We start from the raw sequence: 27,589 nt of genomic DNA, 5'->3' as shown, positions 1-27,589 counted from the left end.
GATATTACAGATATACTGTAGGTGTTTCATATGCATTACAGCTGTGACCTGACAGTAGTTTGTGTGGAGGGTATGATGTGATAGTTACCTAGTCTTTAATCACTTTCATGGAAATAACTGTGTTCTCCCCATGTACGATTCAGATAAAGATCAGTGCTTAGTCAAAAGCTTAGAAACTCTTTTTTGTCTTTGCAGTGAGGAAGTGAATCATATCTCCATGCTGCTACTGCAAGAATCCACCTGTTGATTCAACAGTAAGCACTCTGGACACATCAAGGAGCTACTTCTGGTGCAATCTGCACTTGAGGATGTGAGGAGTTGGAGAGGCAATGTGATCCTACCAAAATCCAGAGCTGCTTGTCTGCATCAGAACCAAAGCCTATTTTCATTACAGGTATCATTCCACATTTCAGGCATCACCAGTCCTTCAGCACCACATCAGCTCAGGGAGGAAGATAATGACTAAAAGCAGCAGCAATACAGATGCAGAATTGAGCAAGAGCTTTGACTGACAGAGGAGGAGCTTGTGGCAGGTAAGGAGGCTGCTCACTCCAAATATCTGCCTGTTCTCAACTTCCCAAATATCTGACCTGCTCAGTTAAGTCCACAAATGATCAGCTTTGCAATGCAACACACAAAGAGAAGCAGAAAACCAGCAGCAGGCCAGGATACAGAACCAAGGGCAGTAATGCCAGTCTTCCCAAAGGAAGCTGCTTCCTTTGAATTCACTAACCTGCAACTGCTCAAGACCTGACAGGCTGAACATGGTAGTTTGATGAGAAACAATAGTACAGATAAATCTGAATTAGAATTACCAAGGATCTGTGTTTCTGAACTCACACAATCCAAAAAATCAAGTGGGAAGCAGAGAACAGGAAGGACAGAATGGGCTGGGATGAAAAAAATTTGAAAAACTTAGAAGGCAAACAAGGAGAAAAAAGTACTTTGCAAGATATTTGCAAAAAAAAAAATCACCTGACTGAACATCAGAGAGGCAAGGCATATGTGCCTCTTCATGTAAGGAAGTCAGGTTAATCCCTCACTTGGGTCTAGCAAATACATAAGAAATGGAAGTGACATGTAACATGAATGTCCAATATGCTTCTCTCTTTGCAAAGGGCTTTGTGATCTGATGACAGATTTACTAGACTTAAATCAGGCACAGCAAATAGTTGCAGGTACTGTTGTGGATTCATCTCTGTAGAATTTGGTTTATGCTGCAGAAGTGCAGAGGCTGGTGTGTGCTTCCAGCAAAGCAGCACACAGGCAGCCACAAAGCAAAAATCAGTGTGTGGAGTAAGCAATAAGATGCAGATCTGGGCAGCAGCAGCTACAAGGCTCCTGAATGGCCTTGAAGAATAAAGCTTTGTTTTCCAAGCTCCAGAGGGCAAGAGGAACCTGAGCCCAAGAGAGCCTGTGAAGGATCAGGCTCACAGACACTGACCTGCCTGCACGACCACAGCAGACAGACATGAGATCACCCTTCTGAAGAGAAGCATCACTTTCTGTAAACCCATTTCCCACAGCAGGTTGCTTACTCTAATGAAGTTCCATAATTGATAGATATTCAGCTCAACTATTTTTAGGCCGTCTTAAGAGCTGTTTTGTTTTTGAGTGCCTGATTAAGTGCAATACTGTGCTCCAACGAAGAATTAAGTGGCATTAATTCATAATCCAAGAATTCCTCAGTGCATTTTGAAGGGATATGAGTCTAAGAGGATTGGCTGGCATAAATCTGATCACTTTTGGCATACATTTGCATGCATATGGCTTTTCCACTGGAATTTGTTCTCTATGCATTTCCGAGTCTAAAAGCTGTGTTAAACTAACCTCCAGCGTTACCTTTGGTACATGATCATTATTTTCCCCCTTCTCAGCTAAAATGAGGTTTATTATTTTATTTTTCCAATGAAACAGCACCATCACAAAAGAAACACGTTGCAGAAGGTCTGCACTTGGCTGAACACTCCAGCCTGAGTCTGAACCAGTGCTGAGCCAGGCTGGGCTTGCAGTGCTGGCCTCAGGTCACCCCACCTCTCTGAATGGCCACCAGATTAGATACACACAACAGGAAGCTCAAGTTTTATTTAATTGCTCTCTTTCTACCTAGAAAAGGCAGTTAGATGATTTATTCATTGTCATAACAAGGCTCTTTTTTGTTAATTAGGGAAAGTTAATACTTTCTATTATTATACAACACAGGCAGAGCACATAACATTTTTAGTGTCTCCAGAGATTGTTCAGAGCACATGCATCTCCACAGGAGCACAAGATGTGTATCTACAACTAGTAATTAACAATCCTGTACCAGATAAGCTTCTGTTCTTGAGAAAAAAAAACACAATCTAAGTAGGAGGTGTGGTTTAAAAACTGACCAGTCAAATACCCACCATTGTTGTAATGTTGCTTAATGTGACATTAAAGTATTTCATTTTAGGAGATTAAAAAAATGTACTTCTAAAATCCCTGAGTTACCACCAGTCACACAGAACCCAGGCTGAAAGTTTAACTGCTGCAGAAATCAGAACAGTGCAGGGTGCAAGTGCTGCACAAGTGAGTTACTGCTACGTGTCTGAAGCTGTACAACATAATTTAATTGCATCTCTGATTACATTTGTGCTGCAGCAGCTATCTCCTTGCTGAGGTGTAGCAATGACAAGCTTTTTGACATGATGCCATTCTCAGTTTTGAATATGATTAAGCCAAAGGTTTGTCACTGTAGCTGCCCTATGTCTTTTTTGGGGCTTTATATTAGCTCTAGGGGTCTGCTGTCTGCCTGAGCTGTGACAGGAAAGAAATTAGTGGTGGGGAAGGGAACTGGGTCCTGGCAGTTCTGGTGGTGAAGTTCAGTCAGATATTCACCCACAGCTGAGCTTTTAGTCTGGTCCAGAGCAGTGGTGCAAACAGTGTCTGCCAGAGCCTTTCTAAAGCACCAGCCTCTTACAGATCTAGTACTTCTAAACTAATTAATATGGGACTATCTTGATTTCAAACCTTAAGTTTTAGCTTTCCAGATACCACAGAGCTAATAAAACCCATGTATTTCCATCACTTGGCTCCTTCACAGTTCGTGCGTGGGCAAAGTACTTAATCTTCTATTGTGTGTTTGGAACATTTTAATGCTGCTGTGGGGACAGGAAACACTTCAAACATCACAAGGAAGAATTTTCACAGGAACAGAAGGTTCCTTGTGAGTCACTATATCCATAGTATTGTTCCAGCTTTAAACCAGTCAAGGTATTTGTTTCTGCAGCTCCTACTAAATATTGTGCCAAGGCCATGGTACTTTGATAGCTGGAGATCTTTCCATTTTAGCATCAACTATTCATGTCCATTTAGAGCCATCTTTCCTCATGAAAAGGTTTTTTAAACTTTGAGAAAAACCTATAGATAAATTAAGAAAAATATAGGGTATGAGCAGCAAGTATTCTTTAACTGCAAAGTGTGTTGTATGCTCCTCATCACCACTTCAAATGAACCAGAATGCTGCCTTTATAAAGTTCTCTTTCTTTATAAAGAGCATAGTAAAAGAGCAGGCTCGTCATTATTCACTTGCCCTTCCTTGGAAAAGATACAGGATAAAGGAAGAGTATTCCTCTTCAATCTGAATGTGTAAAGTCAGTGTGAATTAAACTGAAGCTTTCAGCAAAGCTTAAAAGTAAAAGGCAATTTTAACATGCCAAATTAACCACTGCATCTGGAACGGTATTTTTAATGCTGCTTTTAAAAGTCACTGAATTATTTAAATGTCAAGGTGGTCTGGCAAATCTTCAACTGGCAAAATAAACAGTTCTGATAAAATTGCTCCACCTAAGAAAAGAAATGTAAATTTGTGTCAGAAGCAGTTGGGCACACAGTTTTTGACAACTGCCACAGACACAGACCAAATTTTATGCCACTGAGAAGCACGGCCTACTGGCCATGCCAATACACCAAAATGAGAGCATTATGAGTAACCTCAGCCTGAAGGCTCTTACTTCTAACCAGAGGCTGGAGAAGAAGCCTTCTCTTTGCATATATCCCAAGCACAGATTGTACCATGCATCTGAACTTTGTTATTCTGGAGTTGCAAAGTCCCTCTAGAGCAGTTAAAAGTGAAGAAGGTCACCACCAGCAATGGTTATATCACTGAAAAAAGACTAGGCCAGCCAAAGTCTAAGTAATAATTCTTGGTGGTTTTTCATTTAACTATGCAGTTGTGTTAGCTATTATCTATTAAAAAGTAAATCCTGGAAAGCTTTTGCTTAAATTGGCCTGTAAAGTAGATAGAATATTTTTTTTAATTTATTCTTTATTCATTTGAGATCAGAGGGCAAAGGTGCAAACTTACATTCTTACAGATAAGCCCTGGAATTTCAGCATTGGCCGTATTTTGATGTGAGGTGTTAACACAATATACATTTCTCCTTATCACACTTAGGCACACAAGCATTCATTCATTTCAAACAAGGCAAGGAGATCCTTGCAGTACAGTCTCCTTATTAGGAATGGGGAAGCACTGGCAACAGGTAGCAGAACCACTTATGTCCCCATAGGTGTGGCCAGACTGAATTCCTTATGCATTAGTCAGGCCTTAGTAATTTCTAGGATGGTTATTTATTTCTTGGAAGATAACACTGGCCCAAAAAGCCTACTGTGTCACTGGCTCAAAAATGACCACATTTACTAAGCAGCAATGCTGGGTTTCAGTCTGGTGGCACCTCTTCTAGTGAACCTTGTCCTCAGAATGAGCTGTGTGACAACCAAGGAGGGCAATGGGCCAAAGGATTACCTTCTCTTTGCCTCTTCATACTGCAGCCGCAGTCGCACCTTCTCGGCCAGCTGGTTACTGCTGCTGCCCACAAACTGAGACAAAAACACCACATCAGCAACTCAGCAACCACCCCTCCTTTGATACTTCCTTGACACTCTTACAAGTGACACTTGATCTTAGTCATTTCCTAGTTAAACCAATCATAGCACAGGAACATGATGCACTTAAATACATTTTTCATTATTTCTTCATATTCTTTAACCCCAACAAGATTCAAAGGCCCTTTCTGGCCTAGAAAGAAGAGAAAATCCACTACATCTGTCTTGGGCTTCTGTTTTTATGAACACACAAATACCTTTGCAATCCTTCATCTTAAATGCTCTTTTCATCCTTAAGTGCTGCACTGCAGTTTGAATTGGATGACATCTTGCTTTGGCTGTAAAATCTTATAGACAAGGGACATTTCATCATGCCCAAATCTGCAGATCTTTACTAACATGTGTGGGTCTGACTGCAAGTGGCTGCAAACCTTTAAGTAAAGGCTCACAGGAGAGGCTCTGTGCTGTCCTGTGAGAAATAAGATGCTCCCCCAGCACTGACTGAGTCTTTACCAAGGCTGGGACCAACGTGACACTTCTGATCTCCTGGCACGTGTGGGACTAAAGGTTTATGAGCACTACAACTTTGGTGGCATCAAAACAGCTGCACAGAAGCTGCTGTTGTCACTTTTAACCCAGTGAAAGCCAAACACTCTTAGGGGAGGAGTCTTCATTGAAGCTTAGCCCATACAGAGCTGCTCAATGTTTCTTGTCTCATAAATTATTGCTATAAACAGCTAAAGGAGTGTTTGTATCACAAGAAGCTATACCTACAGGTAAAATCAAACTTCCTTCCCTTTTATTCTTACCTGGGCTGCTCTGATAGTGACAGTGTGGGGAAATATCAGGTTGCCCTCAGTGATACGTAAACACTGCACACAGAAACAAAGCCACACTGCAGTTCAAACCAGAAGTTATGATTTCACAGAAACTTGTCCATGCTTGGAAACTCATGGTGAGGTAGCTCCACACACAGTTCAGAGGAATGTCTCCATTCTCACACATTACTCACATTTCCTGACAGATCTGTCTGGGAGCTGACATCCAGGTACTGCCGGGGCAGCAGAGGGCTGGAGCTTTCCACAGACACACTGCTGGCCCACAGGTCTGACTGGGATCCTCTGTCATTCACAAAGCTGTCTTTTAACCTGGCTAAGCTCTAAAACCACAAAGAAAAAATAAAAATTCAAGAGGTGAGCTCATTTCTGCCCAAAGTACCTCAGCAGCTACGTAAGTTCAGCCTAACCCCATGACTCAGATCTGATCATGTCTGCTGTGCCCACTCAGACTCTGCAAACTCGAGGTCAGGCATGGCTGGACTGCATTTTATACTTCTCATTTCCACCATCTGAAGAACTGCAGAGGCTGTGTTACAACCATAACACAAAACTAGTTTAATAAAAACCTCAGTTATATATCTGAAATACAATATACTTAAATTACTTCTCAGAAATTCTATCTTCTAGCAACAGTGACACAAAATACTATAAATTCATCTTGTTTCAATACCTGAATGAGGTCTTGTTTTTCCTTCTCTCCTGATGTGATGGCCTTCTTGAGAGCTTTCATTTCACTTAAAATGGCTTGTGCCTCATCAAGTTTGTAGCCACCTTGAGTATCAGACATTTTCATGTCAATTCTGTATAGAAATTTAAAAAAACCCAGTAAGCTACCACTTAATAACATCCTGTTAATTGAATCATCCTAGATGTGTCTTCACAGAGATTTTTAACAAAAAACACTCCAAACTATAACAAGGATAACAGAAGGAACTAAAGACCACTCCCCACTGCCTACATTACTCAGCAGTACATTAAGCTTCAGAGCTCTGGTTTCAGCAATATCATCATCTCTTTGACTCCTTAGGGAGGACAAAGGTGCATACAAACCCCCAAAACAGTGTTTAGGGCAGACTGCTGCTACCGGCCTTGTTCCTAACTTAGAAAGGATCAGCTTAGCCATCTATGAGAATTACCTTATTTTCAGTCATGATTTCAAAAACCAGGCACAGACTCACATGCACAGATGTATTTGCTTGCACAATTTAATTACAAGCCACTTCATCCTTTTCTTTCCTCAAAGGAATTCTACCAGGGTTGACCCTTATAATAAATATTTATCTGAAAGATGCCAGATGTTTATTCACACAAAGGCAAGTACCTGAAACTTTTCCTCCCCTTCCACTCCACCCCCAGTTTTTCCTCAGTGCCCTAAATCAGCAACTCTTATAATTTAGACAACAGACTGTAGTTTCATCCATATTGAGCAGTAAAACAGAATATCAGTTTGTTTACAATTTACTCAGTTTACTCAGTACTGAGTAAAACAGAATATCAGTTAACTGATGAGATCCTGTTCAAAACCTTTTTGCCATGAAGTCATTTCTAATGCGGTCAATCCCACACAGGCACTGATTTGAGAGAACTCCCCCATGGCTGTGTACTGCCTTCAGCCTAAAGATATCATCAGCAGCACATTTCAGCTTGTTATTAGGCAGCTATTTATAAATGTAGTGGGGGATGCATTGCAAGCCAGAGATGTTGTGAAAAAAAAGATCTTGAGAACACACTTACTTCTTCAGGGTTTGAAATCCATGCTCTTTGTACTGGAGCTCTTGTTTCATGTGAGCTACTTCTCTCTTGAGTTTATTAACCTGCAGCAAGGTGTCACATTTTTAGAATGCTATTTTATATGAGTATTTAGGCACAGTGCTACCCATTCAGTTCAAAACTTATTCAGTGTAGACAGTACTCTAAACAAAGTTTCCAGGCAATCAGCTCATGTCAGGAGCAGGAACAGCCCTGACTGCTTCCTCATCAGAACTTTATCACTGGCCAGGGCTTTATCCAGTAGCTGCTATCACACCTCTTAACAAGGGGCTCAAGGGAAGTTCCAGTCATGTAAGTGGAAAAATTGAGAAAAATTCAAAAAAGAGAGCAATGAAACACATGTCAACCTTGCTCAGAAATGTTTAAAACCTTCCCAGTCATTATTCCCAGCATCAGGACAGGAGTTACCCTGCAGCACCTGAAGCCACGTCCAAGCTCCCCAGAGAAAAGGCCCCACTGCAGGAGTAACTCAGCAGGATGATAATCCATACTGTAAATGCACTGACCCTACAGCTTGCTGTTTTATATTCCTCCACAGAGGCCACGCTGACCTACTTTGCTTTAGTCCTTTCTTCCTCCCAAACTGAGCTCTGCATGAGAGCACACCCTCCCCTGCTGCCAGCCCGCACTAAGCCCTGCACACAACAGCTGCCAGTCCCTGGGGAGCACCCCAGCTCTCCAGCATGCAGCTCCACATCCCACAGCCATCCTGCACTGCCAGCTGCCAAGCCAGGCTCAAGTCTAAGAGGGAAAGAAAAAAAAAGCTGTTTTAAATTCCTAAAACTGCAACGTTAGAAAATTGTGATAAACGACCTCCTAAATTACAACATTAGCTCTCCCAACTGCTTTGGCATCTCCTTTCAGTATTTGCCATGAGGCCTGGAAATACCTGAACATTACTCATGGCAGGCAAAGGTCCATTTGTAACTACTCACCCTGGATTTTGTAGTAGCAATCTCTGCTTTGAGGATCTCGGGGTCATACTTGGAACTTGACGAGGAGCCAGAGAGCACTGGAACAAACACAGAGCCAGTTCAGCAGCTCTGCCTTCCTCCCTACACTTCTACCAGCCCCACCACAAACAGAAATCTCCCATCTGCACAGCCAGACCTCCACACATTGGGTCTGTTACCCAATTTCCACTGCTCAAAGACAGGGCAAGGCAATAGTGCAGTCAAGTACTGCACGAAAAGTGCAGACTGAAGGGGCCAAAGCATGTCCTGCATCTCCAAAGTGTGGATTTGTTCCAGGTTAACACACTTAACTCAAACTCCCAAACACATTCACTCCATTCAGTGGTGTGGCTTCCTGCATTTCCAAAGGCATTCAACAGAACTGAAGGGACAGGCATTGCAGGAAGGTTTACTTAATTTTTTTTCAGACTTCCTCATTGAGCAAACAATCCACTGAATGTTTAGAAACAAAGGAAAGAAAAGAATCAGAAGAAACTGAAAAATGTGATGCAAGCCTTTTCACAGCCTTGAGGACATGACCAACCATACAATGTGTCACACCAGATTAAATCAATGTCCCATTAAGAGCAGAACTCTCTTCTCAGCAGCAGTTAAACCCTTCTGCCTCAGAAGGTACAGAAGCTCCCCAATGTGCAATGCTGTTAGAGGTAGCTGTAGGCAAGGGAGATATTTTGATCCTTGCAGCCATCAGTTTATGCCCTATAAAACATGGGAAAGCATTTCTAGTTATTTCTGTTTGGTTGTATTTTCAAGACAGATCCCATCTCGCCCATGTAACTCATGTTGTCAGTGCATTGCTCTGGGTAGAGTCCTAAGAAAAGAGCAAACCCAGTTCTTTAGAGATGAGGGACAGCCTCCTTGTCAAACAAGAATCCTTCAGCTGACAGAAAACTACTTAAAAAATGTTAACACCAGGCACAGGATTAGCCAGTGGAATTCTCCACCATCAAACATAACTCACAAGAGTGAAACAGGGGGAGGTTCTTGGCTGGCAAGGACACAGAAAATCTGCAATACTGAGGATTATAATAAAAATTCTGGAATACATGCAGGAAATAAATCCTGTTCTGGATATTTTCCAGCTCCTAACTAGTACCAGTAAGGAAGAAATACAGCATTCTATGAAGATTTCTGTACCAAATCTTGAAGTGACATTGGTATTGATGTGCTGTGACACAGAATATGGAGCACAAACTGCTGTTCTGCACACACAGAGAGGCAATCCAGCAGTGGTGACTTGGAACATGGCCTAAAATACAGACCCTCAGTTCCCCTAGACCATCACTCAACTACCTGGGATATAAAACTACAAAAGGGCTTGGAAATACTATCCAAGATGGGCCTTCTTGCTGTGTTTCTGTACTTTAAAGAGGGAAATCAAGGAAAATAGCATGTAAGTTAATTTTTTCACACTGAACCAACCACCACAGTTTTAGCATTTATTGAAGCCCATGCAGAACATCTGCACACTGACTGCAGTGACTGAGCCACACACAGGAGTGTCTCACAACAATCAGCCTCTACCAAACAGGTGCTGGGCAGACACCATGTCTGAAACAAAGAGTGCCATGGCACACCATCCCAGTGCTCCATCCAAGGACCAGCTCTGTGCCTGTTACTGCCCTACAGGGTGCACAGCTGAGGAAAGAGCAGGTTCAGAGCTCACAAAGTACTCACAGCTGGTCTGGGAGCCCAGTTTGTGCTCCCAAACATCGTGCAGCTGCCGATACTCCTGCTGAGCCAGCTCAAGCCTCTGCTGTTTCACTTGGTAGATCTCCTTCTGGGCAGCAATGGCCTCCTGGGCCAGGACAAGGTAATCCTTCAGCATGTGCTCCTGCTCCCGCCTCCATTGCACCCGAGGGTCCTCGATCTGAGTCGTTTCTTGGAGACAAAACAGAGGAAAGCAAGATCAACAGAATGCAGGTTTGTTCTGCTACTTGGAAAAGTTCCACTGTTTATGACATTTTAAAATAGTCTCTTGCCCCAGCCCTGTGATAAAAAAGTTGAATAAAGACATTTTCCTTTTTTTCTAAGGAGGTGATTGTTAATCCATAATGAATTCCAATGAGTTCTGCCATGCTGCATAGAACAATTCACAACAAAACTATCATATAACTCTTCATCTCCTCTGCTCCTGAAGCTGCCCTAGTTCTGGCTCTTAAAAACATCCACCCAAGAATATGCAAACACAGTTGTAAGATACTGACACTGACTGTTATACTTATCTTTATTGCAACTGCTTTATAACATTACTAATAAAATAGCTCTACTATTTCACCGATAAAACGTATAGAAAATATCATTGCCACATAACTGCATTATACTGCACCTGACAACATGAAAGCAATTACAACTCTGCCCATCCTCTTTGGCTGCCAAATGGCTTTTATTGCAGGGGGGAAAGAAAACCTGCTCACTCAGATTCCAGAGGCAAGTAAAAATAAAGTCTGATTAAATCACAGATTTGTGAAAGCATCTTAAATGGCATTATATGAACAGAATCTCAGAGAGGAGAAAATATTTCCTTTAGGGAAAGCAGGCACAGCAGTAAATGACTGAAGAATATGGGAGGTGGAGTTTAGGGTAACAAGGGAATGCAGCAGTTACAGCACTTCCATCTCCATTACCCCAACACAACCAATCCATTCCAGGTTTCTAATCATGAAAAAGGGGTAAGGTCACAGACATGCAGCTAGTCCTAATACTAACGAGGTAAATTTATTGTCAGTGTTTGTCTCTGTTTTGTGAAGAAGCGCCCAAAACATTTTTCATTTCTATTTCAAGGCTATTACATGTTCTTGTTTGGAGCAGGTTCCAATATTTAGTTGACCAAGTGCTCTGAACTGTCTAAACTAACATGCTTGAATAAGGATGCCTAGTTACCACATAATGAATAATTAATAGAAAGGACTTGCTTGAAACTATCAGTGGGAATCTAATCTGCATATCTTAAGAGCCTCTTTAAATATTTAGTAAAAGCTGCCAGAGTGGAAGGTATGAGCAGCTCTTAAGTGAGTCAGGCATAAGACTAACACAGCAGTACACAGGATGTGGGGAAGAGAAGTTAGACAATATTCTTAGCAGCAGACTAGAAATAAAGGGTTCACCCAAGGGATGGACACTCAATCCTTCTCACAAGCTGTCCATGATCATGCTGAGGAGAAAATTAATTGGCTACTCCAGCAGTAAGTTGTTTCTAACAATATCTCAAGACCCAAAAGAGCACATGGCACTTCAAATTACATGGCAGAACTTGGAGAAGGCACAAAATGCATCAAAAAACCCCAGTATAGTTTGTAGAAGCATTTCAGCAGAGTCCTTTACAGCTCCTGCAAGCAGAAGAAATATTTCAGCTGATATAATATTAAAGCTAGGCCTGGACCTGAAGACCTGCCCCAAAATAATATGAGGGAAAAGCAGCTGCTTGTACCAGCTGTAGGGGCCCTCCTGGACAGCACTGTGGTCTTAGAGGGAGCAAAAGAAAGATCAGGAGGGCACAGAACCTGCAAGACTCTGTCATGCCCATGCTCCTGCCTCAATTTTTGCCCCCAAATCCCATTTTCCAGATAACCATGACCCACACCCAGATGAAGTAACCCTCTTCTCCAAGCTGACCAGAAGGGGAAATTCTGGTGTTACCCAGGGAGCTGCCCCACATTCCCAGACATGCAGCTTCCCTGGACAGTCACCAGCAACTGAGACTTAGGGCTTTCTAATTTCCAGCATAAAATGTTATGTTGGCAAAGTGCCTGTGGCTCTTGAATCTGATGCAGGACACTGGGTTGTAAGTCTACCTCAACACAGGCCTTCAAACCTGGTTATTTCCAGTTTTTCCTTAGACTAGCAGCCTATTCTTCCCAGAATCCCAAGAAGGGAGCTGGAAGCTGCTGCAGGAAAATTCCTCTATTATGAGCAGTGAGGAGGAAGACTGCAAAAGCCTCCAATCCTGAACACCTCTGTGAGGTGGTGAAGCACTGCCAGTGCTCCAAGCCCATCCACAATCTCACCCAGGGAATGCTCAGCAGACAGCTCACAGAGAAGATGGACAACACACTGAGGTATTGAAATGCTTTGTGTCCAGATTTATTCTAAATATTCACCTCAACCTTTTCAGTAATCAAAGCACTAACAGCAACCCCTTGATTGCAGCCCTGAGCTCTGGTTTTCAAACATGTAAAACCAATCAACAAAAGTGTTGGCCAAGGGCTCTCACTGAGCTCAGCTACTGAGAAATGCAAAATACATTCAGAAGTGAGATGAAAGAACTATAGAAATGTAGGCTATTACATCATTTGTTGTCTTGTGAATTCCTAATTTAATGTTGAGCTTGTCATAAATAAATCTGCTTGCTTCATGTTGGAGGAATGTAGGTTTACAATGCTTGCATCAGCATCATTTCTTTAAACAAATCACACTCTAAAGTTCTCCCAGAGAGGCACACTGAAGGCTCTGCATTAATACTTTATCAGGAATATTCTGGGTACTCAATTCAATTTAATTGTATTTATTTTCCCTCAGAGAGGTGGTTACAATTGTTCTCCATCTTGCTTCTTTTAATGGCTCCTGCCTTTCGATTTCATTTAAGTCTATTCTTGGGCTCGTTTCTGATAATTAGTCTCAAATACTTGTGTGGTATGAGCAAGACCCAACATGGCTCCATCCCCTTCCCACCCTGAGCAGTTCCTTCCTGCCAGGGAATCTGCCAGAGACCTTGGAGAGGAAGAAGGTTTTGGACACTCTCCAGAGGATACTTCAACATGAACCACAAAGCTGAGCTGCTTGATTAGGTTAAGGTAAATGGATGTGCTCTGCTCTGTTGTGATCTGGATTAGAGCTGGCACAAGAAATCTGTCATGGGTTTGTTTCTCTTCTTTTTAACTTTTTAGTTGGAATTCTCATTTAAATACTGAGGCCTCTGACATCCCACACAAGTGGAAGTTTTTAAAAGACACTGTTACTGCGCAGGTGTCAGCACAGCTGGAAGGCTTCTCTGCACGCCCCTGAAACCTGTGGTGCCTGTGAGTGGCACAGACCAGGGCTAACTGCCCCAGACCTTTGCATGTTCACCCTGCACAACTCCAATGTATAAATAAATGTATAAATAAATGTATAAATAAATGTATAAATAAATGTATAAATAAAACCATATTTGGTTTGTCCCAACTGCATTCATCCATTCAGGTTAGAAAAGGCCTTCAGGATCCCTGAGTCCAACCTCAAACTTAACAATGCTGGAGTTTGTGCCAACTGAAACACTCCAGGGGTCCAACAGGCTTCCATGTCCCACAGCTCCAGGTCAAGGCTATTTTCCCATTCCCAGACTGTGAAATGGACACCAGACCTGGTCTTACAGACCTGTAGGAGATCCAAATTTGTGCCTTGCAACTTAGCACCTTCTAAAGCAAAGTTTGTCCACTCCTCTCCCCAGCAGATCTCCTTTGTGTGATCCTGTAGACTTGCTTACTCTTTCAAACTTTCCAATAAAAAGAAAAATCAACATCCCCTACCTCACAGAAAATAGTTAGGATGAAGCTATTTAAAGATATGTCATCCTAAAATCACTGGGTTTACATAAGTTCTAAATAAAAATATTTGTGTCACCTTTACATCTGGAAACTTATGATCTTTGTATTGTGGGGGTCAGTTAGAGCTTATGGGAATAGGTTTTTTTCATTCTGCATTTTTAACACTCAAGAGAAGTTGCTAAAGCTTGGAGGGTGCAGTCTCAGGCCAGGTGAAGTTGTGGCAGTTTGGAAAAAGGGAAGGGTGTGAAGATGAAGATATCCAAGGGGGGAAAAATCCTCCAAGGAAAACAAAACCACACCAAATTTCCAAATTTTTATTTCTAAAAAATAATTTAATTTTCTAAAAAAAAAAAAAAAAAAAAAAAAAAAAAAAAAAAAAAAAAAGTTTAAGCTCTCAGTTGAAGTCTGAAGTCCTAGAAGTAGATTTAAAAAACCTCACAACTTAAAGGAACTCAAGGCACTTTTGTCTTTTAAAAGTTTCCCTCAGCACGAGTTGTAAGGGTCCCCTAAAAGGGTCTGGACATGGTTCTGCTGTCAATTTCTGGGCTGCAGCTGGAGCTGTTCTGTAAAGAGAATCAAAGTCACTGATTTGTTTTGCTTATTACTTTTCCAGGGGATTTGTTCTAGCACAACCCATTACAGTCATTCTATAATGTCTGCAATGATACAACAAATGCTGTATTTTCTTATCATTCAAATGAGCTTACAAAATTAACTCTTTTGGTCTATCAAGCAATCTAGCAAAGGGTGTAAGCAGTGGCTTAGTTTGAGGGCACAGGATAAAGGCCCTGAACAGGACATCCCAAGCTTACTTGAGGGTTTTGCCTCCAGCAAAAGCAGCGTGAGCACCTGCAGCCAAGGGAGCTCATTCAGTTCACCCCTGCCAGGGGAATCCACACAAGACCTTTGCCCTGTTTCTGATGGTCGTGCCACAGGGACAAATTCCAGGCGTAGAACAAACTCCAGATCACTGCTACCCAGTTGGACTCCTCAGCAGAACCAAATCTGACAGAGGTGTGTCCATAGTATTGGCTTGAACGTGGTTGCCAGTTTGAAGATTGCAACCCAAAAGGTGTCAAATTCCTGCTCAGAGAGGGAAGTACTTTGTATGATGGAGAAGGACAGGATTTGATTTCATGAGCTGCAAATGTCATTGACTCTGAAACATGCTGTTAGCAACTCTGTGGTTTTGTGTTCAGTAAACTTTAATAGAGGCACAAATCACTCTGCAAAAACACAGTAGCATGTCACTTACTGGTGTTGTGGTCTATGTAATAGACTCCAACCTGAGGGTCATAAGCTTCTTCCCATCCTAAGGGCAGCTCATCACTGATGCAATCAGCAAAGGTCAGTGGTTTAGTGTACCTGAAATGCAAAATAATATTTAGCATGAATAAAAGAACACTCCCACATGCCTGCTCCAAACAACTGACCAGAAAACAAATGCCACAAGGCCTTCAGTATCAAAACCACAGAGAATTGAAAACCATTTTAAAGCCTTTATTCTTATAAAAATAATACACCACCAACTCCTCCTTTTCTCCATCTGAAGTTAGAGCAAGATGAATTCATTCTGACAGAGCTCCAGAGCCTTGCCCAGCTCAGCCAGTACTCGCTCGACAAAGGAACATTAAGAACTTTGCCAGAAACAATTCCTGCTCTCCAGTGAAAGAACAAGACTGTTTGCAGGCAAGTCCTGTACCAAAAATATGTAGACAAGAAGGAGCACGATGAGAAATGCAATTTGCATAGCATGAATAAGTAAGGCTGAACAATCAATAGCAAGTGCTGAGGACTGTGGGACCACTTGTCATGCAACTTCTCTCATTTGCATTGCAATATGCTCTGTTTCATTAATGACAAACAAGATTAGTTTCTCAGTATCAGAAAACGTGTAACTCACTCCGTCTGAACAAGGAAGTATTTCCACAGCACCGCGCTGAGGAGTTTTTCTATTACAGAGCACAGCCAGCAACACTCTGAAGGCCTGTGTGGCTAAACACAAAGCTGAGAGTACCCACTCCTTGAGTGGCCACACAGATTTTAATCACCAAAACCTCGTCCCTTTCCTCCCTTTCACTCGGAGTTAATGAGGTTCAGCTTGCACCAACAAAACTGCAAACCAAAGAGCACTGCAGGGAGGCACAAGGCAGGAGGAATTAATCCTGCAGGTGCCTCACACCCCCAGCTGCCAAAAGCACAATGTGCCAGAGGCCCAGAGATCCATCACGCAGGCCCAGTGCTCTGCGTGGCAGATGGATGGATGGATGGATGGATGGATGGATGGATGGATGGATGGATGGATGGATGGAGGCTGAGTGTGCCCTCCCAGAGAAGCCCTTGTGGCAGAGAGCACAGGACACACTATACAACACCACAGTCCCTCCAGGCAGGAGCACTCTGAGGGCAAAGGGGTGAGCAAGCACCTGCAGAGCTGCACCCAACTCTGCCACACGCAAACAGCAGAAAGGAGGACACAGACCAGCTCTGAAAGACACTGGACAGACAACTACAGACCATTATTTCACTTTTGAGACTGATATTTTCAGCATATCTCAAAAGGAGCATCCATAACCAAGACTTGCTTTCCAGCAAGTCTTCCCTATCCAAAGGTAATTAAGGAGGGCTGACAGACAAGTTTTACTGAGTTCTGAGCAGATGTCATCTGGAGGCACTGAGAACCAGCTGGTACTCCCATATTAACATCTTACAGTTGCTCATTGTTAAGAGGAATTTTAGGAAAAAAAAGCCTTCAGCCAGAAGATATAGCCTTCAACTTTTATATATAAGCCTTCAACATAAAATCAACATTTAACAACTAATGTAATTCCCCCTAAATATGACCTATAAGTCTGGTATGCAGTAAGAATGGGGTGGGAACATTTTTGTAAAAGCCATGTAGGCCACTAACACCTCTAATTTACCTGCTGTTGCATTTCCCTTTCAATGCATTGCCTATGCCATATAAACAGAGTTTCAATCACTATTCTCTCAGAAAATTTCAATTTAATTTAAAGCTCTGCTGTGCAAAACAACTCAGAGCTTCACAATATGGAACTGTGAAACTTTCTCAATAAAGTTTCACTGCAGGGTTTATTTTTACAGCTCTTAATCTAGACTGTGTACCGAATGTGTGTTTGTATAGAAAACAGAGATTACCTGAAAATAAAATAGAATCTTAATGCTTGTGATTGCTATCCCTTATCCCATGCTCTTCCCTGTGGATCAAGCTGTTTCCTCAGCCTGAGTACCCAATATGTGCTGCTCTGAGTTGATCAAATCAAAGATGCACAAGGGTAAAAATGCAGAGCAAGGTCAGATACAAGCCACTCTCTGGAGATAACAGAGATGAAAGTGCTGTAGCAAACGTGTTGGCAATGTTAAGTTAAACACCAGTGTTAACACTTTCCCCCTCTCTGAAAATGGCATCTGCTTTTATTTAACCATGGTGGTTCACGTGGAGGCTGCACAGGTAGGGCAGAGGGAGGGCCCAGAGCTAAATGCTGAATTAGATGGAGCTGCTCCCATCCCCGAGAGGGGCACAGTCATGCTGGGATCACAGAACCATGGAACATGATGAGCTGGAAGGGACCCACAGGGATCATCCAGTGCATCCCCTGGCCCTGCACAGACACCCCAACAATCCCACCCTGTGCATCCCTGAGAGCATTGTCCAAGCACTCCTGCAGGGAGCTCTGGCAGCCCTGGGGCCATAACCATTCCCTGGGGAGTTTGGGTAGTGTCCACCATCCTCTGGCTGAAAAAACTTCCACCTCTATCCAGCCTAAACCTCCAGGCTCAGCCTCAGCTGTTTCCTCGAGTCTGTCATGCTCATGGTACAGGTGGTGCCTGCCCCTCTGCTTCCCCTCACGAGGAAGCTGCAGACCACAATGAGGTCTGCAGGACAGAGTCATCTCTTTTAACTAGGCCAGTCTGGGTTTCATAAAAAGTGTTATATATACAGATCTTAATTTTGCCCCTTGGTTCCCTCTTTGTGGCTGGAGATCAGAAGTCATAGACTCAGGATTTTCTGAACTTTTGGGTGCATTGCTTTCATGTGAAAACTGAGTGAATGCATCTGAAGGTTTCCCTTAGGAAGGAGGGTAAGGAATGCACAAACCACTTTGCAGGTGCCCTTCCTTAGTTACAGGCAGGTGGTGACAGGGGTACATTTTTGTGCATTGCTGCTTTGAGTCCAGCTACAGGGAGAAGCTATTGTGTGCTAATGTGGTTTGCCTGAGCTGATGAGATGTTTTTCAAGGCAGCTAGGAAGCTTTGTGAATTGAAAAGGAGAGGTTTCAAAGGAATAGTCCTGCAGATGTGTCCTAGCTTTAACTTCCCACATGCAGAGGAACAGTCCTGTTTTATGCAGCAGTAATGCACTAACTAAATCATGTCCTGCTGGGAGAAAGAAGCTTCTCCTTTTACTCTTTAATCCATCATTGTGAGTATGCTTGGGGAAACACTGCATTTTTGGATCCCTTCTGGAAAATTGGTTTATTTTAGTCTTCATAGCAACCCCTAAAATCATATCTTATAACAAGGAAATAATCTTTTTTCTTTTTATGCTGTATTCAGAGGCTTGCTACGCAACATATTACGTGTCTTTCATCTAATTGTGCCATTGCTGCTTTGATTTGTGACAGTTTTTCCATAACAACTAGGGAAAGGAGCTTAGAAAAGTAACTAATATGGTTATGAAGCTGCAGTTACTTGGGGAAATAGCTATTTTGTCTATAACAAGTGGAATTACACTCTTAGTTATAAAACTAATAATTATTCTGTTTGCTTGCTGAATGACAGATTTCTCTGTACAAATGGGATCGTTGGAAGCTTTGGGCAGCCACGAAGGAGGGCATTAGTCTGTGCTTGGTGATGGGTGCTCCTTGTGAGATATGTTGGAAATATCAGTCTCAAAAGTGAAATAATTGTCTGTTTCTGAGCCCTAGTAACTGGCAAGTCTCCAGTTGGCTTGTGTCATTGCTATAGCAGACTGATCCTGCCTTGCTTTTTTCTTCCTTTTTCCAAAACTCTAACTGAAAGAACTGGCTGCATGTAGTTCATGCATTGCATTTCATATGGAAAATAGGAATAAGCATCCTTCAGTTGTTTGGTCCTGGCTTCCTATTGGGTCTGACAGTTTCTGAGCACTTTTATAGAGAATTCAGCTGCTCCTAACAAAATAAGACTGGACAAAAGCTGAACAGAAGCTTTAAAAGTTTGGTGTTACACTTTGGAGCACCAAAGTTGGCACTACAGTGCCATTCCCTGATGAAACTATGCCAGAGACCCAGGGCTGATAGTGCAGCTCCACACTGGCTTTTGGTTTTTTACCAAGACAGGGTTTAATATTAATGTTAGATGGAATTCTTGAGCAGAATTCTGCAAGAAACTCTACTCAGTGTGTAACACAAATTAATTTAGTGAGGTGTGTTTTATGTCTGCAGCACACCCTCACTTATTGTACTTTAAGTATGGGTTTAATTACTGCTCTCTGTTGAGGGATTCTTGCTTGGATCCCTCACCAAAGCTGTTGAGCAGTGCAGCTGGGACATGGGAGATGCATGGCTCCAGGTTTAATCACTGCAGGGCTGGATGGGGCTGGTGTGCAGTGCCAGGGACTGCAGACACAGGGTGGAATTGCACATCTTACAAAGCTCTCTGCAGAAGTGGCAGAGCAGCAATCATGCCACCCATTCACAGCAGCTTTTAGAGTGTTATAACCAAGTGGTGCATTGGAGAAAATCCCTGGGACTTCCTGTGCCTTGTCCACCTCGATTCCTGGGGGTGGCTGTGGGTACCACAATATAAACAGAGACATTAAACCATCAGAGAGTGCCCAGAGGATGGTGAAGGGTCTGGAGGGGAAGCTGCTTGAGGAGAGGCTGAGGGCACTTGGTTTGCTCAGCCTGCAGAAGAGGAGACTGAGGGGAGCTGGTTTGCATCTCCCAGCCATGCTCCCTTGGCTCTGACAACCATCAGGCATCAGTTAGGTCTGAACTATTCCTCAAGGGCTTAATTTGCTCCTAAGCTGGAGGCTGAGCTCGGTGCAGGAGCTCTACAAGAGAAACTAGCCTGAGCTAGAGAAGATATTTGTAAATCATAGCCTAACCCTGGCCTTCTAGCTCACCCAAAAGTAAGACATACACTCACTTCGCAGGAACTCACCCACATCTCACATTCATCATACCTGTGACTGCCATTCCCCCATAGGTATGTTTCAATTGGGGTCATTATTAGGAATAATTAGTATTTTGAAAAAGACATATCAACCTACATTAATCCATTTACATGATATTTTCTTATCTTCTAGTATGCAATTTTTATATTTCATTTCATTCAAGAAATACAAATTTACTTGAGCAAGTGCAATTCCTCATTAAGACACCTGGAAAACAGGTACCCACAGCAACCACCACACACAGCAGGTCAAGGTGGCTGTTCAGGAACTAATCCTGGTAAAAGAGCTACAAGAAGAGCATCACCCAACTTCCTAATCTGAGGAGCATCTGACAGTCTTGAGGCAGAGGGTAAAGCCACTGCTCCCACCAGCCATGCTGAACATCCTGAGACACTTCCATCTTTGCAAAATGTTTGCCCACAGTAGCTCAACTACTTGTAGCGCAAATTATGTCCAAATCCCACTCCCACAGCACAAAACAGAAAGTTAGCTTCCTACCTCTATTTTCTAAGTCACATTACTTTAAAATGAGAAGGGTTTCTATATTTCTGATTTTTGATCACCTTCATTTGCTATCACAGATAAAACTGGAAGCCAATGTTATCATGTGCAAACAGTATTAAATGAAAACTTTCTCATCTTAGATTCAGAAAGCCTTTCTATATTCTTGAACTCCGCTGTTGTCAATCAAAAACCTCATTACATGGGAAACTGAAGGCAAATAATCCCTGTATAACCAGTTTTTGATTGACAGAAGGTTTGTTAAACATGGCTGTACAGAGATTCCTAGCAGGAGCTGGAGATGGGTGACCTGTGCCACTTACAAATCTGCAGTTAATACTGCAGTGGTAACAGAAATCAATTCTGAACTGCCTAAACCAGGAAATGCTATTTCTGTAATTACTGCATTTTGGTACCAATTGGGCAGCTCCTGGAGAGGCTCAGAGCCACGAGGATGGAAGTGCACACAGGTGGATGTGCACTTAGCAAACACTGAGCTTGGGTCAGCGAGAAGGGAAGGTTTATAAACCAACAGCCAGGGCCAGGCTTCCACAGCATGCATAAACCCACTTAATCCCTGTGTTTGCAGGGCTCCTCAGAGCCCCTAACAAAGTAAAGCCATTTAAACAGGAGAGCCTTACTGTAATCAGTTCAGCACAGATCACATGGCCCGGGATGAAATCCTTCATGACTCCACGGTGAGAGGACAGCACAGGGGATTTCCTGCACTTTGCTCACCCACTGCAGCAGGAACAAAGGCAGCACCTGGATCACTCAGGATCCTCCTGTCAGCTCCTCTACAGCCACAGCCTGAGCCACCAGCCCCTGACACACACCCTGCCAGCCCTGCTGAGCCCTCCCCTTCCCTCCTGCATGCACAGGTACACAGCAGGTGCGAGGCAGACAAGCCCTTGGGCAAGAAGCCAAGCCAGAGGACACAATGATGAGTGGTGGCAGATACTTCCACTCATACCATTTCTCTTACAAAACCAAACAGCTTTTCAACCCAGCATTTTGCAGGAGAAGCTTTGCAGTCAGGTTTTATTTTCAATGGCTTCTATTTAGTTATTTATTTTTTACACAGCATAGCCTCATTTCTTGTTTGAATAAAACCCACTGCTCATTATGTGCCAGGATGTGCTACACAGACCAGGATGAGCTAAAGGCACCTCAGTTCCAGCTGTGACACTGGGCTTGCTGTGCACACAGAGTTTTGAGGAACTCAAACTTCCAGCAGAGCTGCTGCTGGAACTCAGAAGGCTGCTGCAAGAATCACTGCCAGGAGGCTCCACAGGATGACATACAAGCTTCTTTGTTTTTAATGAGGTCATCTCATTCTCAAGACAGACGATGATTATTTTTAAACTTCAGCACAGAAAAACCTATCACTTTGCTGTAGTCCTAGAAAATTTGTCTGCAATCTCCTCCTCACAAAAGCTTTTAAAAATAGACACCTACACATTTATTACTCAACTTGGTGATCCAGCCCTCAAACACACCAGGGCCATTCGTCTCTATAGTAACTATTTTCCCTGGGAGCATCTTCTCACTGCAGGGAGGATTGCCTTTGGAGGCTGCAGGTGTGGCAGTGAATGTTTTATGATCTTGCTGGCAAAGCTTTTCTCACCCCATCTCCACACACCTGTGCACCAATGGTCCCTTGGATTCCCACTCCAACAGCAGTTTAGGAAACAGGCAATGGGAACACTTCATCCCCAACAGCATCCTCAGCAGGGACACAGCAGGCAGCTCCAGGCCAAGTGGCACCTCAGTGGCACCAAAACTTCACCAACTGCAGGGGAGCTGGAGGAGGACATCTCTACACCCAGAGGAGCAGAAAGGCCCAATTCAGGACCACCATTAGCAGAGGGACCATGAACACCAATGTGCTTGCCAGGAGAAGCTTTTAAAAAGTGATAACTTTTAAGACTTCAGAAGCTTCCTAACTACACTCCAAGCAGAGTTTAGTTGAGAGAGATCAAACACAACATTTCAAAGTTTGGAAGGGAGACATTATGCCAAAATGTACACAAAGGCCCAGTCACCTTAAACTTCTGGTTACCTCAAGCATTTGTCATTTCAGTGACTGCCAGTGTGTGGTCCTGGAATTAACTGGGAACAGAATTACACTCTTACAGTAAAATGGGGTCTCTGAGAAAAAAAAACCCATATTTGAAGCTGTTAGTGTAAACCAAACAAATTTGCTTAAACTACAACATAAATATTACCAAGAGAAATGGCTTGAAATAAACCACACATCTCCTCAAGCAAGTCAAACTGCAGAGCTGTTTGCTTTTCAGAAGTGGTTCTTTCATTGCCGTGGTTATTGAGCATCTTCTCAGCCTCCTGAAGACCTCCTTCCCCTTGTATTTCCTCCTGGCCCCTGATGCTTCATGCACTGGGCCACCTCTAGAATAAGCAAGTCCAGCATCTATCCTCAGAGCTTATTTTCCAAGCTATCCTAATTTTATACATTTTTAGTGACACTCAAGAACTCAGTGATGTTTTCTGGCCAGGCCATGAGGGTAACTTCCATACCTCGTTAAGGTGATCTTGAGTTGTGTGTAATTTGCCAGTTAGACCCTCTACTGCTTTCACATGTGCAGGTAACACTTGAATTCTTCTTTTATACAGAAAATAGTCACGTACTGCCTAAGGAGATTCTCCACAAAAGAGATCAGGAGACACCAAAGACACCTGAAAGTCAGGCACCAGGCTGTATTTCAGGTATTCTGAACACAAATGCATTTATACATTTTTATTAGTCAAACAGATTCACAGAAGCGTTAATCTATATAATACATTGTTTATTACCCCACCAGGCATAAAAAGTATGCCCAGAGCACCAGCACAGTCAGCTGCTTGCTCGTTCTATCCACTTCTGCAAAGGCCTGCATGTTTACAAGCCCTGCTCTGCACACACTGACAGTCTGTTTGCTGTGTATGGCTCTTCAGTGCAGATCATTTACCTCTGGAAGCAAAGAACAACGAAGTTATTTGCAAGGAGAAGGCTATCAAAAACCACTTGCAGATTTTAGATCATTCCCAGCGATTAACAAACCGGTTCTGCAAGCAGGAGGTCAGTCATACCTTCTTAATCACTCAAATGCAAAAATTCCTGGGATAGTTCAAGGTTAAAAAGTCAAGAAATGGGAGATGAGGCTTCTCACAACATTAACTTGCCTGCCAGCCTCTATATCCTGCATGCTTTCCTGAACCAATTAAGCAGAAAAGATATAAAAGTGTAAGGTACAACTTGATGAGAACATCACCACACTTGATGAGTACAACACCACTGAATTAAAAGCATGCAGGAGTTGGAATTTAACCATGCAAGTAATTCAAACATCTTTAATTTTAAATAGCTGACACTGGCTTTTAAGTTTGCTTTCAGTTCTTCTAGGTTGAAAAGCAGCCTTGCCACAAGCACAGCCTGAGCAGATTAAAACTAAGTCAGCTTTCTCTTCACTTGGAAGCTCAACTGTTCTTGAATAAGGGGACTGGTCGTTCAATTTATGGGGTAAATTGCCTCCCAAGCATCCAGAGTAGTCAGACTAGTTCTCTGACATATTTGGGAGATTATGAACTGGAAGGCTCTGTCTCTGCTCCTACAGCCTGCATTCCTGCTTCCCTGAAAGGCTGCCTAGTGTGGGTGGCAGCAGTTTATATTGGCAGGATGCCTCGAGATAAGGAGGTGTATAGGACAAACTCCCCCCACAGTACAGCTCCTAGAGCAGGGAACCAATAGCTACTGTCAGAAAAAGACAAATATTTGAGATCTCAGCAAGGAGGCAAGTATGGAATAATTGCCCTACCTCAGCATTCAGGAACACGTGCCGTGCAGGGAGCACTGGGCTCACCATCCAGGCAGGAGTGATGGGCAAGCGATTTGGGACAACTGGGCTTCAGACACTGAATTTACACTTCATGTACAGTGATTACAAACTTCAATTCTTTCAGAAGAAAAGCATGGTGCTGCACTTCTCCCCAGCATCTGTGAACAGCAAATGCCTCCTGCAACAGCTGCCTCTTGTCAGCTCCTGTGCCCTTTACTCGCATGGCATTTGAAGTGGGAAGATAGACAACCCCAGGGTGGTCTCACTGGACTCATCTAATCTCCCCAGTGTAGAAAACAAGCATTGCTAGTATGAAACCCTATTTAGGAAGGACAAGGGAAGCCCAGGAGTTTGTTTTACATGCACGTGGTTGGCAGGCTGCTCCCTGGTTCACCTCCTGCTAGCACTGGGCTAACTGCTCATCCATACAGCAGCTTTGGCAGGGCTGCCTGCTTGCTACTTTCATTTTAAATGTTCTGACTGAGGTATAGAGCTATCTGATGGTCCCAGTGTCCAACAGCAACATTGGCAGGCTCTCTGGTCTGCATCCCTTGCAGAACACAGTCCAGGCAAGCAGCAGGGCCTCACCAGAGCATCTTCTGCTCCTTGCCCTGAGTCACATCAGCTGCAGGCACTGAGCTCTTCTGCAGTGTCTGAAAACATCACTGCATGGCTCTGATCTGACTTCAGCCTGCCACCCTGGAAATCTGGCCAGATAGAGCAGAACCCTGCTACACAAACTACCAAGCCACAAGAACCCCTAATGGGCACCCATAGGGCCCCTTCAATGCCATTGTAAACTCAGCAGGACCCGGTACGGACAGGAGTAATTCAGTACCAGGAATGGACAGGAGTAATTCAGTACCAGGAATGGACAGGAGTAATTCAGTACCAGGTATGGACAGGAGTATTTCAGTACCAGGTATGGGCAGGAGTATTTCAGTACCAGGAATGGACAGGAGTATTTCAGTACCAGGTATGGGCAGGAGTATTTCAGTACCAGGTACGGCAGGGTATTTCAGTACCAGTATGGACAGGAGTATTTCAGTATCAGTATGACAGGAGTATTTCGGTACCAGGTGTGGCAGAGTATTCAATACCAGGATGACAGGATATTTCTGGCTGCCTGCAAGGATCAGAGTAGATGCCTGGTTGAGATGATGTCAGAGCAGTGGAGAAGACAGGAGAAGAAAAATCCTTCTGCTTGCAAAGCAGCTGTGAATTCCAGATACAGAACACTCACCCGAGCATAAGCACAGCCCTGCAGACTGCAGTCCCTGCCATTCCTTCAAGAGTGGCAAACCAAAACTACTTCAGCAGACTCATCCTTGTGAGTTAGCACTGAGGACAGCCTGTGGAATTGAAAGCATGGCAACTCACTTCTCATCCAAAGCACAGGTTGCACGGCCCTCAGCTCATGAATGCAGCACTTGGAATTCACAATGTGAGCTTTACAATCTACTGCTGTTGCTGTAAGTGTTGAGGCAATGTGTTCTCAGATCCTGAAAAGCCATACTGTATAAAAATGAACAGGAATGTCAGAGTAAGAATGAATTTCCAGAACAACCTTCTGAGAGTAAAGCTTTAGGAGATGTAGAGTTAGAAGGTAAGAGTATAAAATTAATAGGTTTAGTATCTTTTTCATCCAAAGTAACAAAGCCTTGATTTACCATGTAGTTAAGCCGCAAAAAAAATCATGCCAAACTGTGTTTATAGGCAGAACTGTACAAAGCACTAAACATAGCTCAGTACTTCACACATTGCAAGGGAGTCGATACAAATCAACAACTATTGAAGGCTGCTCACGCATCTGAGGACAGCAAAAGTGAGATTTGCATCACCAAGTGAGTTTGATTGATTTACTCTCACAAACATCGCTTATTTTTAATGATCCACTATGAATATATTTTGCCAACAGATCAAATTGGTGTTAACATGGAAGTTATAATGCCACTTGCTCTCTTGCATTCCCCTTTCCCATCTATCTTGGGTGGTTTAAAGCCCACTTAACAGTCCTTCTGCCAGCTCAGATTTGGGACAAGCCAGCTGAGGATTTGGTTTTTCAGTTATTCCTCAGTTCAAATCAGACAGCATTTCTTTCCACTAGGCAGAGACTCAGCATACATATCACTTTATCACTGCTGCTCACACTTCATGCTCCAGGTATGTGCCAGAGACACACCTTACATAGTCTCATTATTAATATTTAGCTACTCTTTTACTTTAGTTTATGACCAAGAGCACGGGAACCTCCTTCCTTCCAAAGGAACAATCTTCCTCTTTCCAGTATACCCTGGTGAAGGTGGTTAAACCCACAGATTGTTTGTATCTTTTTGCTGTCTCTGTACTCCCATTTTCCCCATACCTATGCAGTGGGTATGTACCTCAGTCAAGCTCCTGGCTTGTCTGACAGCAGAGACCCAATGTCACTACCACCATCCTGGCTGCTCCACACTGCAAAATGAAGAGATGAATCCCAACTAACAGGGTGCATTTCATCCCAGCTTTACCAGCTACATAACCCCAAAGAAAAAGGCCAGAGATGCCAGATTTGTTTTAAGTATCACAGCAGCTTAAACAAAAGCTGAAGGCATGGCAGGAAGCTCAGAGCAATGAAGGAGCTGGGCAGCAATGCCACCAGCTTTGACTGAAAAAGCGTGTTCACACCACCCTGTGCTTTGTTCAGAAGCAGGCTCTGGACATGCAGCACATCCTCTGCAATCCCACTGGATACAGCCTGTATCAACCCTGACAACTCTGCCACTCAACACAACCAAGTTCTGATTCCACAGGAGCACCAGAGCTGGTGGCATGGCCACTCATGTCACTCCTCAGCAAGTTAATTCAGCTATGCAACAGGGAAACAAGTCCTCATGTGCTACAGCAACGGGACTTCCCCCATCAGCAGGGGCAAGTTCCACCTCCCTTGGGCGAGTTCCAGCCTCCCTTGGGCTGAGGCCACCCCATTCCACAGGACCTAAAAACAAATGTCCCAAGGTCATTAGAGCACATCCAAATTCCTAGATCCTCTAAAACTGAAAAAAGCTGAACTTGTTAAGTGAGAGAACATTTTATGCAAATGCTCTAAGCTAAAGCATTTAGAAAGGAATTA

General features: G+C 43.2%; 1 protein-coding gene across 2 annotated transcripts in view; it reads right to left on the bottom strand.

The window, feature by feature from the left end:
• The window catches only part of WWC1 (WW and C2 domain containing 1), a 67,231-nt gene that overhangs the window by 20,798 nt on the left and 18,844 nt on the right, over positions 1–27,589 (bottom strand). For both annotated transcript variants that reach the window (XM_064724780.1, XM_064724781.1), the window contains exons 2-8: positions 15,215–15,324; positions 10,112–10,315; positions 8,396–8,472; positions 7,425–7,504; positions 6,361–6,490; positions 5,864–6,010; positions 4,772–4,845 (exon numbers count right to left, since the gene is read on the bottom strand). In XM_064724780.1, the coding sequence (XP_064580850.1) occupies positions 4,772–4,845; positions 5,864–6,010; positions 6,361–6,490; positions 7,425–7,504; positions 8,396–8,472; positions 10,112–10,315; positions 15,215–15,324 (822 nt within the window). The remainder of the gene's footprint in view (positions 1–4,771; positions 4,846–5,863; positions 6,011–6,360; positions 6,491–7,424; positions 7,505–8,395; positions 8,473–10,111; positions 10,316–15,214; positions 15,325–27,589) is intronic.

Source organism: Zonotrichia leucophrys, chromosome 13, assembly GCF_028769735.1.
Source record: "Zonotrichia leucophrys gambelii isolate GWCS_2022_RI chromosome 13, RI_Zleu_2.0, whole genome shotgun sequence".
NCBI classification, from domain to species: domain Eukaryota; kingdom Metazoa; phylum Chordata; class Aves; order Passeriformes; family Passerellidae; genus Zonotrichia; species Zonotrichia leucophrys.
Note: the sequence above shows the minus strand (reverse complement) of the source record. Positions and strands in the feature narration are given on the sequence as shown.